At 38.0% G+C, this 14,520-nt stretch overlaps 1 protein-coding gene across 1 annotated transcript in view; it reads left to right on the top strand.

Moving 5' to 3' along the window:
* Positions 1-3,738, top strand: part of MCM6 (minichromosome maintenance complex component 6) — a 34,717-nt gene extending 30,979 nt beyond the window's left edge. The window contains exon 17 of the mRNA XM_040228518.1: positions 2,997-3,738. Within this exon, the coding sequence (XP_040084452.1) occupies positions 2,997-3,113 (117 nt within the window). The 3' untranslated portion in view covers positions 3,114-3,738. The remainder of the gene's footprint in view (positions 1-2,996) is intronic.
* The last annotated feature ends 10,782 nt before the right edge of the window (positions 3,739-14,520 follow it).

Below are 14,520 nucleotides of genomic sequence, written 5' to 3'. Positions count from 1 at the left end.
AGGTTTTCATGTTTCATATCTTCATAGGTTCCTTAGATATTCATTTATTTTGAATCCTGAGGGTCTAGTCAGAATTAAAAATTGTTTAAAATAAGAGACTTACTAATTAATTGACTTATTTCTTCTGCCAAAATAAGCAGAATTTATGTTAAAGCTGGGAAAGTGAATTTAGGGTCTTAGCATTTGAGTGTTTTTAACCTTTGTTTTTTACTCTACCATAAACCTTCAAGCAGCCTGACCACTCTCATCTAAATTCTGCATTTTATCCTTCCTCCCGTTCTTATCCCCCTGTTACCCAGGTTACAGTCTGTACGATATATTTTTTCTTATACTTTGCAATTCATTCATTCTCCTTTTATAATACTTGCTTGGCAAAACTCCAACTTTGGTTAAAACTAGTTTGTTTACTGTACCTATATCTAAGAAGTTAAAAGTATCTGGAGAAAAGCATACAATCACGTACTCACTCTTACTTTACATTAATGACCACAGATCTCAAACGGACAATTCTTAACTTCTGTCTTATCTACTTCACAGTAGCACTGACCTCACAGTAGCAATTCTTGCTGCCATTACTTTTCCCTCATCTGTTCATTCTTCCACTTTCTTAAAGGACCATTACATACATACCATCTCACTGCTCCAGTCACTTGGCTGTTTTTGGTATTCAGCCTGTCGGCAGCATCTGTCACAGTTGATCACTCCTAGAAATACTTTGTTTGCTTGGCTTCTGAGTCACCATATTCTCCTGGGTCTTCTCACTGTTATTTCCTCCTCTTCTCTCTCGTTTCTTTTTTTTTTTTTTTTTTTTTTAATTTTGAGCTGTGTGATTCTGTTTTATTTTCTCTTTTGGCCACATAACATGGCATGTGGGATCTTAGTTTCCCAGCCAGGGATCAGACCTGTGCCCCCTGCAGTGTAAGCACTGAGTCTAAACCACTGGACCACCAGGGAAGTCCCTCCTTTTTTATTTTTTGACTCTTTCTCCTGTCACTTTTTAAATGAAGTACTATATGTAATCCTCAAACCTCTTTTTCTGTTTACATTCATTGCCTAAGTGAACTCATTTGGTTCCATGAATTGAGAACCATTTGTGAACCCATATTTATATCTCCAGCTCTCACCTGTCCTCTAAATTCCTTATCTATATAGCTAGCTGCTTACTCACAAATTAATAGGCATCTCACACTCAATGTGTTCAAAACAGTGACTTCCCTGTAGTTTCACTTACTCATTTGCTTTAGGCCAGACATCTTAGAATTAACTTTGATTCCTTTCCCCTCACAACTTTCTTTTATCAGCAAATCTCATGAGCCTGTCTTCAGTATTCTCTGTTCTCTTCACCACCATCACAGCTACCCAAGCCACCATGCCTGGAGTTCCACAGGTGCCTCCTAACTGTCCACCCTTGCAGTGGCTCTCCGCCCAGCAGCCAAACAGATCTTTTAACAAATGAAATTGTTTTAGTGCCCTGCCTTTCTTCCCTCATGTCTAGAATAAAATCAGTCTCTGTACCATGGCCCACAGAACCTTCTGCACAAGCAGGCCCCTGCCCACCTCATTGTCTTCATTTCATAGCCTCTTTCCTTTCCCATTCTGCACAATGACACTGGCCTTGTCACTGTTCCTTAGACACACCAGGCATGAAGGCTTTTACACTTGCCCTTTGTTTCTTTCCCCATATTCCCTTCTCCATTCTAATGGCTCAAATGTTGCCTTCTCAAAGTAGTTCTTCTTGCTTAGTCTGTTGAAATAGCAGCCTTCCTCCTTGCTGTCACCCCCTTACCCTGCTTGTTTCTTCACAGTGTTTATCACTGCCTGGCAGTATAGTCTTTGTTTAGGTGTTTAATAATGTGCAGCCACCATGAGGGCAGGGACTTTATTTTGTCAATCCCCTGTATCTGCAGTGGTGCCTAGCTCGGAGAGGGTTCAAATACTTGTTAAATGATTAAATTTTTCTGTTCAAATGGCAGAGATTGCATTTAACTTCACAGTGCTCAGTTTATAAATATTATAGGTGTCACACATCAGAGTTTATCATCTGATGAACTATTTCCCTGTAGAACTAAATGAGTCTGTGATTACAGTTGGGGGGATTTGAAGAACTATTCCATTCAAAATTTAATAAATAATATGTATAAAAATAGAGCTGAAGTGGGGGTAGTATTGTACTCAGAGTTGTCTGTCTAGTGGACAATATGTTTGCATCAGGCCAGCCCTTGCCTTCCTAGTGGCCCTGGAATCAGTGTTAAGATAAAAAAATTCATGCAAAAAATCCACATTGGGACACATTGTAAAACTAACTGATCTAAATTGGACTTACGTTTTTAAGTTTGATTCACCTCCTGAGCCAATTTGGTACAAAAGACTAAGGAACTTGTACTGTGCTGATCAAGTGTGCTTTCTATGAAGATGTGTTAGTACATAGAATACTTGAAAGTGTCTAATCCGTCTTAGTGGTGTTAGTGCTCATACTGTTGGAGTTTTCCATTTTTAGAATCAAATCACTTATTTCCTGAGTTCCTCTATATGGGCCTTAGGTAGAAGTCTTTGTTTGTGGACATATTAGACTGACTTATAATATCATGGCTTCAAATCTGTCATCAAGTTTATTAAGCCACATGGCATGTTCTACTTTTTTTTTTTTTTTACTAGTTAATAGATCAAAGTGAAAATTTTTACGTTAATTATCTTTAGATTCTACTTCTAACTGAGTTATGAATGGGTGGTATATGAAAGAGTTCAGTGGCCGGTAATTAAAAATTAACATAATATTAATATTTGAATGATAAATAGAATGGTAAACATATTTATCAGGGTTTATTCAATTACATGATCATAAAATTATATTTTTTGAAGTTATTTTTAAGTACATGATGTGATATGCTAAGGAACCTGGTTAAAATCAGACATTTAGAAGGAGGATCAAGTCCTGTGTATCTTATCATTCTTATAATATTGCTAAAGAACTGAGGACAACCATTTGTATTTCATAGGATCATGTTCTAATTGAGCTCACCCAAGCTGGATTGAAAGGCTCCACAGAAGGAAGTGAGAGCTATGAAGAAGATCCCTACTTAGTAGTTAACCCTAACTACTTGCTTGAAGATTGAGCTATTGAAAGAAACTGGAGAAACTATGGCCCTCCACCTCGGGCCTGGAGTCTGGATGGAGTTCTGCTAGCCAGAGAAATGCTTCTGGGAGCGATGATTCAGGAAGATTTACTTTGAGGAATAAGAACCAAGTTGATTGTCCTATCTTATATTGTCACATTCCTTTTATACCAACACAGGTTTTATCCCTTTGTTTAGTGTGCTGGTCTAAAAAAAGTTGGATTGCAATAATGTGTTGTTTCTATAACTAAGACCTTGTGTTTTCATGTGTAGAAAAAGGTCTGCTGCTTATATGTTATGTGATATCGTATTGGAGAAATAACTTTTTTCAAGTATCAATTACTGCTTTTTTTCACCAGAAAAAACTTTTTCAGCAGTTGTCTATTAGATTTATTTCTAGTCTACTCAAATTATTGCTTCCATTTATTCATGAATATAGAAAAGGGATGGAAATATGACATTATGGTGAACATTTAAGCATAACTTCTTGTGAGGAGGGTCCTTATTAGAATTTGCTAGTATGAAAGCTAAGAGGCCTTGGAGATGATTTTAAAAGTTAAATCAAGTTCTGTTTGTTTTTTTAAGAGAGTTTATGAAAATAAAACATTTATTATACTTTTCCACTCCTCTTTAATAACTTTAAAAATTTCTATGTTCTAAGAGTAAGGTCTCAGAATTATTTTCTGACTGCTTTTTTAACGGAACTTTATCATTTTCTATATTATAACCATCCTTAAATTTTTTCAAAGAAAATTATTGCTGTTTACGATACTAACAGTCTCTGAGGCTTTAGCTTTGATCAGTATGTTCATGATGTACCTGTTCCTATTGTTGCAGCTTTTGGCAACAAATGGGAAATGTCATTTTTCTATATATACAACCACCCTTATATTTTACAGCATTTTTCTAGGAAAAGAATTACTGCAGTTAATGATACTAACAGTCTCTGAGGCTTAGCTTTGATCATAGGTTCATGGTGTAGAAGTTACTGTTGTTGCAGCTTTTGACAATAGATGGTATTTGGGGGTGGTCTGTGGGGCTAGTCAGGGAATGTTTATACATGTTACTCAAGTTCACTAATAGAAACTTCACTCACCACTAAAGGTAAGGGAGATTGGAAACAGAGAGGTTGCACAGTTAGCAGATATAGGGTATAAACTTGTGTGAAAACTATGTTACTAATTAATGGGAGTAGGCAAGCCTTTTGACACAAGGAAACTTCAGTGTACAGGATCTCAGACTTATTGTTGAGCAGGAGCTGCTGGAGTAAGGCATGGACTAAGACAGAAGGTTCCAGTAATAGGTGATAGGAAGAAAAACTAGTAAAAACTCAGAAAACAGCAAGAAAGAGTTCCTTCCCTGCACTAGTTCCCAACTTGATAAAGATGGGGTAAGGCGTTTCTGAATAGAGAAACACCCTGACAGGAATTTGAACTTCAGTTTGATCAAAGGAAAGTGTGATGGCCAGGAAAGATGAGTTCCTTAATGGTGAATCTGTCTTCTCCCCCAATTTTGCTATTAGTGAAAGTGGGGACTCTAAAGCAAAGTGAGACAGTTAATACAACTAAAATAAGTTTTTATACATCTGAGTAAGTGTGCTTCCATTTTCACACATCCCCTCTATCTACATGTTACTTGTCAGAGAAGTGAAGTGGCTAATGGGTGATGGATTATGTATAAGGTCTTTATGAGGAAAATTAGACAAGTATTTAGTAAGTGGATAGATGTAAATTGTTTCTGAAAAGGACATCTTGAATATTGTAAATTGTCAGCCATCAATTTAATCTATTTTCAACCACATCACAACAGATGTCCATCAGAAAGGAAATGACTACATAAATTATGATAACAGCTATGCTCTCCGCATTATACAAACTAAAATGAGGGAAATGAAGATGTTTGAAATGGAAATATCTCTAGGGCATATGGAAAAGATGTACAAATAAAGCCATGGAACACCTGAATATATGACACAAATATTAACAAACCTAAGGGAAAATAGACAGCAAAACAATAATAGTAGACTTAAGTATCCCACTTTCATCAGTGGACATTATCAGTAAGGAAGCGTAGACTTCAAGTAGTATGTTTAGACCAGATGAGCTTAACAGGCACAGACCATTCTGTGCAAAAGCAACAGAATACACATTCTTCTTAAGCATAAATGGAACATTTTTTAGGATAGATCATATGTTAGGCCACAAAACAAGTCTTACTACGTTAAAGATGACTGAAATAGGCATCTCTTCTGACTATAATATAAAACAAAACTGCAGGCAGAAACCTGAAGTTTTCAAAAATATATAGGAATTAAGCAACATCCTACTTAACCAATCAGTCAAAGAAATCAAAAGAGGAATTTAAAAATGAAACATGAGGACTTCCCTGGTGGCACAGTGGATAAGAATCCATCTGCCAATGCAGGGGACATAGGTTCAATCCCTGGTCCAGGAAGATTCCACATGTCTTGGAGCTAGAGCCAGAGGTCTAGAACCCCAGAACTGCAACTACGGAAACCTATGCACCTCAAGCCTTTGCAAGAGAAGCCAAGCAATAAGACCATGCACCCCACGGAAGAGTAGCTCCCACTCACCGCAACTAGAGGAAGCCCGAATGCAGCAACGAAGACCCAGTGCAACCAAAGAATTAAAAAATAATAAAATTCTTTAAAAAAAAAAAAAAAGAAACACGAAAATGGAAAAATGACATAGCAAAACTTGATGGGAGGCAGCAAAAGCAATCCAAGAGGGAAGTTCATAGGGATAAATGCCTTTATCAAGAAACAAAGATCTCAGCCTAACTTTATATCTTGGGTGGGGTGGGAAATAGAGCCCAAAGTTGGTAGGAAAGAGCAATAAAACTAAGCTTTTTTTTTTCTTTTTAAGGTAAAATTGACAAAAATTTTAACTAGACTCACAAAAAAATACAAATGGAAGATAAGTTATACCACAGAAGTATATAAAGAATCATAAGATGTTGATATTCACCAGCAAATTGGACAACCTAGTAGATAAATTGCCACTGCTGCTAAGTTGCTTCAGTCGTATCCAACGCTGTGTGACCCCAGAGACGGCAAGCCCACCAGGCTCCCCTGTCCCTGGGATTCTCCAGGCAAGAACACTGGAGTGGGTTTGCCATTCCCCTCTCCAATGCGTGAAAGTGAAATTGCTCAGTCGTGTCCGACTCTTAGCGACCCCATGGACTGCAGCCTAACAGGCTCCTCCATCCGTGGGAGTTGCCAGGCAAGAGTACTGGAGTGGGTGCCATTGCCTTCTCCAGATAAACTGCTAGAAAAACACTATCAATCATGACAAAAATGGAAAATCTAGTTAGTCTGCTTAGTAATGAGATTGAATAAAAAATCAGAAACCTCCCAACAAAGTCCAGGACCATATGGCTTCACTGATGACTTCCACCAAACATTTAAAGATGAATTAATACCAGTCCTTATCAAACATTTTCCAAAAATGGAAGAGGAGGTACTACTTCCAAATATATTTCATGAAGCCAGCATTACCTTGATACCAAAATGAGACAAGGACCTAAAGAAGAGAAAATTACAGACCAATATCCTTGATGTACAAAATAAATGCAAAAATCCTCAACTAAACATTAGCAAAGTTAATAATATGTTAAAATGATCAAGTGGGATTATTCCAGGTATGCAAGGATGATTGAATATCTGGAGGTCAAGCAATGTATTATACAGCTTAACAAAATGGATAAAAATCCTTGTCATCCCCATAGATAAGGGAAAAAGGCATTTGATAAAATTCAACATCGAATTATGATTTTAAAAAACATCAACGTGAGTATAGAGGGAAAGTATCTCAACATAATAAAGACTAAATGGCAAGCCCACAGCTAATCATACTCTTGGGGACAAGACAAGAATGCCCATTCTCAGTATTTTTATTCAATAAATGGAATCTTAGCCAGAACTAGGAAAGAAAGGCATCCAAAGAAGTAAAACTCACTATTATTTGCAGATGATATGATCTTGCATATAGAAATCCCTAAAGACACCACCAAAAAAAAAAAGTTGGGTTCTTACTGATGGTCAAGTGGTTAAGCATCTGCCTGCCAGTGTAGGAGATACAGGTTCAGTTCCTGATCAGAGAACTAAAATCCCACATGCAACTATTGAAGCCCATGTGCTCTGGAGCCTGCGTGCCACGAGCAGAAAGTCAGTGTACCAGAACAAGAGCTCTGCGTGGCACTGAATATCCCGCTTACTACAACCAAGACCTGATGCAGCCAAGTATTTATCTTTTTATGTATCAGAAAAAGGAGATAATCCCATTTACAGTTGTATAATTTAAAAATACCTAGGAATAAATTTAACCAAGGAGGTAAAAAACCTGTATACTGAAAAATATGACAGTAGTGAGAGAAATTGAAGAAGACAATGATAAACAGAAAGATATTCCATGCATACAGATTGGAAGAATTAATAGTTAACATGCCCCTTCATTTTAAAATCCTTCATTACACATTCAGTGCAGTCTCAAAATACCAATGGCATTTTTCATAGATCAGACAATCATACGATTGTATGGGATCACAAAAGATCCTGAATAGCCAAAGCAATATTGAGAAAAAGCTACAGGCATTATGTGTCCTTATTTCAAGCTATATTACATAGGTATAGTAAAACTATGGTATTGGTACAGTAAAGGAAAGACATTCTCTTAAATGTTGTTGGGAAAACTAGATCACTACGTTACACTATTCACAGAAGTTAAAAATGGATTTAAAAGCATAAAACCTGAAATCATAAACTTGTAGAAGAAAACACAGATGGTAGTCTCCTTGACATCAGTCTTAGCAATGGCTTTTTGGATTTGACACTAAAGCAAGAGCAACAAAAGCAAAAATAGGACTATATCAAACCAAAAATTACTGCACAGCAAGGAAAGCCATCAGTCAAATGAAAAGAAAACCTTTGCAAATAATATCTGATAGGGGTTAATATCCAAAATATATAAAAACATAATAACAGCAATCTAAAATAGGCCAATGAGCAGAATAGGCATTTTTCCGAAGAAGATATTCACATTGCCAACAGGCACATGAAGAGGTGCTCAATATTACTAATCATCATCAAAATGAAAAAGCCACAATGAGATATCAATTACACCTGTTATTAGAAAGGTTATGAAGAAAAAGAATAAGTGTTAGCAAGGAAGTGAAGAAAATAGAACCCTCGTGTACTATTGGTGAGAACCTCTGTATGGAAAACATAGAAGTTTCCCCAAAAAAACTAAAAATAGAACTACCATGTAATCCAGCAATTCCACTTCTAGGTATTTATCTGAAGAAAATGAAAACGCTAATTCAAAAAGATATATGCACCCTCATGTTATTGCCACAATATTTATGATAGCCCAGACATGGAGGCAACTTGTGTTCACTGATGGATAAATGGATAAAGAAACTGTGTATAATCAAATATTACTCCGTTCTGGAAAGAAATCTTGTCATTTGTGACATGGGTGAACCTGGAGGGCATTATGCTATATGAAATGTCAGGCAGAGAAGGACAAATAGTGAGGAATCTAAAAAAAAATGTTTCCATAAAAACTGAACTCATAGGTACAAAGAACAGACTGATGATTGCCAGAGGTGAAGGTGGTCAAAAGGCACAAACTTCCAGTTACAGAGTAAATGTCGTGGGGCTATAATGTGCATCGTGGTGGTTATAGTTACTGCTGTCTATCTGAAAGTTGCTGAGAGTAGACTGTAAACATTCTTACCACATACAAGAAAAAAATTTGTATATTAATGATGGATATGTTGACTAGCCTTACTGTGGTGGTTTTGTGCAATGTATATGATTGTGTTGTACACCTGAAACAAATACAATGTTATATGTCAGTTGTGTCTTTAAAAATTAACTTTAAAAAGGGGAAAATATGAGCATTTCTTATAACTTTGCAGTAGAAGAGGCTTTTAAAAACTATATCCAGAGAGCAATAAAGAAATTAATGAATTTGACTACACCAAAATTGAATACATTAAAAATTAAAAACCAAAGCTACAGATTTGGAGAATGTTTTGTCAACCTATAATACTAGAGAAAGGATTAATGTCCAGAATAAATAAGCTGCAGATGAGAATATGCTATATATAATTACTATATATGTATATAATTATATATAATTTCAGTAGCTATATATTTTCTCAATTTACAATGGTAATAAAGTTTATTTCCCAAAATAGATACAGGGCTGATACAAATAAAGTTTTTAAATCATTCAAAATTATAAAAACACTAATAGTTTAGTTTGATAGTATTATAATAGCATTGGTAGGTTTGCTAGGAATTTAATGTTGTAATACACTACTGATTGGACTGTAAATTGGGACACTGCTTTCAAGGGAAAATTTGTTAGTACCATTAGAAGTTAAAATATGGCTGACTACCCTATTACCCAGCAAGTGTACTCCAGTATTTTTCCTGAAGAAATACCTATCTGTGTATAGAAAAAGGCATAGATGATGACACCCAATCAACAAAATAATGATGGTGGAGCATCACACAATACAGCCCTTGAAAATAATCAGATATATCAGTATTTACCCAAGGGAAAAGAGCTCCAAGTGTGCTGTATGGTACAAATGCTAGTTGTACATCAATACATTATAGTACCTCTTATTTTGTAAACCTGTAGGGAAAACTAAATTATTTATGTACATACAGATGTAATAAATGATGGATATTTCATAGGAAGTACCTGGGATTAGGTATAAGACAAGTGGAAATATTTTATCTAAATTTCAGGGATATTTATGATAATGCATTTATTTACTATTTCTATCAGTTCAGTTCAGTCGCTCAGTCGTGTCCGACTCTTTGTGACCTCATGAATCGCAGCACGCTAGGCCTCCCTGTCCATCACCATCTCCTGGAGTTCACTCAGACTCACATCCATCGAGTCCGTGATGCCATCCAGCCATCTCATCCTCGGTCGTCCCCTTCTCCTCCTGCCCCCAATCCCTCCCAGCATCAGAGTCTTTTCCAATGAGTCAACTCTTCGCATGAGGTGGCCAAAGTACTGGAGCTTCAGCTTTAGCATCATTCCTTCCAAAGAAATCCCAGGGCTGATCTCCTTCAGAATGGACTGGTTGGATCTCCTTGCAGTCCAAGGGACTCTCAAGAGTCTTCTCCAACACCACAGTTCAAAAGCATCAATTCTGCGGCGCTCAGCCTTCTTCACAGTCCAACTCTCACATCCATACATGACCACTGGAAAAACCATAGCCTTGACTAGACAGACCTTAGTCGGCAAAGTAATGTCTCTGCTTTTGAATATACTATCTTGTATTTAGAGAGAGAAAGATGATTATAAACAGATGAATTTGAAAATGGTATATTGACATGGGGCTCAGGGTCACCTTGAAAATTCCACTAAATGAAATAAAACTATTTCTATTTATATATATATATCACATATTTCTAAGACAGTTCCAAGGAAAAAATGATAGGAGAGGCCATGTCCTTTCATTAAGTGAATAGATAGACAAGGACTAAAAAGTCTAGAAACACATCCAGATAAATGTTTCATCTCATTTTTTTTACTCTGCTGGGTCTTTTTTGCTTTGTGTGGGCTTTCTCCAGTCGAGGTGAGTGGGCTTCTCACTGCAGCCTCTTGTGGAGTACAGGCTTTAGGCATGCAGGCTTCGGTAGCTGCAGCTTGCAGGCTCAGCAGCTGTTATGTGCAGCCTCTAGGGCACACAGGCTTGGCAGTGGAAGCTTGTGGGCTCCACAGCACCGGCTCAGTAGTTGTGGCACATGTGCTTAGTTGCTCCGTGGCATGTGGAATCTTCCTGGACCAAGGATCGAACCCATGTTCCCTGCATTGGCAGGCAGATTCTTATCTACTGTGCCATCAGGGAAGTCCCAAATACTTGGCTTCTGATAAATGGCATTTCAAATAGTGGGGAAGGAATAGCCTATGCAACAACAACCCATTAGAAGTTTAGAAACTCTGGTAACATGCAACATAAAGATGGAATAAAGATATAAAGATTAGAAACAAGAATATTAAATAATACATTTGACACAAGCTTTCAAAAATATGGTACTAAGTAGTGTATTTTGAAGGATACACTTCAAATAAGCCAAATTTTAAAACTGGGGGACTTTTTTTTTCTATCACATTTTAATACATGATATCCAAACTATTGAGTTCCTATGTCATAATAAGTTAAATAATAAAATTGTACAAAGGATATGAACCTAAATCTCAGAAGAAAAACAGGTAGCCATTTAACATGAAAAACTACCCCTCCAAACCAAAAATGTGTCCAAATGTGAATTTATAACAGGTGTGAGCAAACTAGAGAGATTTAGACACACTTAACTATAAGCAGGATTTAAGTTTGAAGAAACCTGTTTTGGATTGCAATCAAAATTCCAAATGCGCACACCATTGAGTTAGCAACTTAATTTCTAAAACTCTTATCTTAAATGTGGACAAAGATGTATAGCTAAAAATATTAATTTGCAACATATTAAAATTAAGAATCAACCAATATTCAATATGCAAGAGGTTAAATTGAAGTGCAGAAAAAAAAAGCTAAGAAACACTGCATTAAACATAGTTCCATGTATCTTTTATATATTTGAAATGTTATACACATATTTGCATTTGTATATTTAATAATAATAGCTATCATTGAGTTGCAAGGTTCTAAATATGCTAATGAATGACCTCATTTAATTCTCACAACCCTGTATATCCCCATTCTACACCTGAGAAAACAGAGACAGAAATTAAGTAACTTCCACCAGATGAGACTTAAACTCCTGGCACTCTTGACTCCTGAATACCATTAATATATGCAGAGAAAGAAAATTGGAAGGAAGCACAGTATTGAAAATGATTATCCTAGGAAGGGAAACAAAGAGGGAAATTAGTAAATTTTTATACATATTTCTATACTGTTTGAATCTTTTATAAGATGTATTCATCATGTATATACTTATGTATATTTAAAGGAGGAAAAAAGTTTGGGGAGGAACTCACTTTTGTTCTGCTATGTAAATAAATTTTAAGATAATTTGTAAGTAAGAAAAACATATTAGTACACTCCAGGAGTTGGTGATGGACAGGGAGGCCTGGCGTGCTGCAGTCCATGAGGTTGCAGAGTCAGACATGACTGAGTGACTGAACTGAAGTAAGAAAAAATGTGAAGGACTTTTTTCTTCACTTTCCAGTTTCCTTGGCTTAAATTGTATGAGAAGTTTGAGGTTATTGTGCCATCTCTTATGGCTTTAAAATTTTTTGATATCACATTGATGAATCATACTGTTCATGGGGTTCTCAAGGCAGGAATACTGAATTGGTTTACCATTCCCTTCTCCAGTGGGCCACATTTTGTCAGAACTCTCCACCATGACCCGTCCATCTTGGGAGGCCCTACATGGCATGGCTCATAGTTTCATGGAATTAGACAAGGCTGTTCCATGTGATCAGACTGGTTAGTTTTTTGTGACTGTGGTTTTCAGTTCTCTGCCCTCTGATGGAGAAGGGCAAGAGGCTTATGAAATCTTCCTGATCGGATAGACTGACTGAGGGAGATACTGGGTCTTGTTCTGATGGGTGGAGCCATGCTCAGTAAATCTTTAATCCGATTTTCTGTTGATGGGTGGAGCTGTGCTCCCTCCCTGCCATCTATCTCCGGCCAAACCATGGTGGAGGTAATGAAGACAATGGTGCCTCCCTTAAAAGATCCCATGCACGCACTGCTACAGTCCATGCCCCCAACCCTGCAGCAGGCCACCACTGACCCACGCCTTCGCCAGAGACTCCCAGACACCCACAGGCAAGTCTCCTGTGCGGTCACTGTTCCTTTCTCCTGGGTCCTGGTGCACAAGGTTCTGTTGTGCCCTCCAATAGTCTATTTCTCAGTCCTGTGCAAGTTCTGGTGGGGTTAATGGTGACCTCCTCAAAGAAGAATTATGCCATAACCACACCCAGAGCCCCTGTCCCTGCGGCAGACGACTGCCGACCAGTACCTCCACAAGAGTCGCTCAGACACAGTTCTGTCTCAGTCTCGGTGGGGTCCCAGGTCCTGGTGCACACAAGGTTTGTTTGAGCGTCTCTGGCGGAAATGGAGTTTGATTCTAAAGGTGAATTCGCCCCTCCTACCTTCTTGCTGGGGCTTCTCCTTTGCCCTTGGACATGGGGTATCTCCTCACAGCCACTCCAGTGAAGTGCAGGCGCCACTCCTGATCTTGGACGTGAGGTATCTCCTCTCCTCTGGCTGCTTACCGCTCCAGCGGGGCCACTGGATTCCTTATATTGACAAAGAAGGCAAGAATATACAATAGGGCAAAGACAGCCTCTTCAATAAATGGTGCTGGTTCCAAATAGGAAAAGGAGTACGTCAAGGCTATATATTGTCACTGTGCTTGTACATCATGAGAAACGCTGGGCTGGAGGATGCACAAGCTGGAATCAAGATTGCCGGGAGAAATATCAATAACCTCAGATATGCAGATGACACCACCTTTATGGCAGAAAGCGAAGAAGAACTAAAGAGCCTCTTGATGAAAGTGAAAGAAGAGAGTGAAAAAATTGGCTTAAAGCTCAACATTCAGAAAACAAAGATCATGGCATCCAGTCCCATCACTTCATGGCAAACAGATGAAGAAACAGTGGAAACAGTGGCAGACTTTATTTGGGGGGGCTCCAAAATCACTGCAGATGGTGACTGCAGCCATGAAATAAAAAGACTCTTACTCCTTGGAAGAAAAGCTATGACCAACCTAGACAGCATATTAAAAAGCAGAGACATTACTTTGTCAACAAATGTCCGTTTAGTCAAGGCTATGGCTTTTCCAGTAGTCATGCATGGTTGTGAGAGCTGGTTAATAAAGAAGGCTGAGCACCAAAGAATTGATGCTTTTGAACTGTGGTGTTGGAGAAGACTCTTGAGATTCCCTTGGACTGCAAGGAGATCCAACCAGTCCATCCTAAAGGAAATCAGTCCTGAATGTTCATTGGAAGGACTGATGTTGAAGCTGAAACTCCAATACTTTAGCCACATGAGGCAAAGAGCTGATTCCTTTGAAAAGACCCAGATGCTGGGAAAGATCGAAGGCAGGAGGAGAAGGGGCTGTCAGAGGATGAGATGGGTGGATGACATCACTGACTCAGTGGACATGAGTCTGGGTAAGCTGATGACCGGAAGGCCTGGCGTGCTGCTGTCCATGGGGTCGCAAAGAGTCGGACACGACTGAGCGACTGAGCTGAACTGCACTGATGAATCATGTACTGATTTCATTATTGTAGATAATCCAGTTACATATTAAGTGTTAATAGTTGCTTGGTATTTTACAACCTCAACTGAAGTTATAAAGTAAGTATTCCACAAACCTCCTGACAGTTCCTTGAAG

This window comes from Oryx dammah, unplaced genomic scaffold, assembly GCF_014754425.2.
Source record: "Oryx dammah isolate SB20612 unplaced genomic scaffold, SCBI_Odam_1.1 HiC_scaffold_27, whole genome shotgun sequence".
NCBI lineage: Eukaryota > Metazoa > Chordata > Mammalia > Artiodactyla > Bovidae > Oryx > Oryx dammah.
Note: the sequence above shows the minus strand (reverse complement) of the source record. Positions and strands in the feature narration are given on the sequence as shown.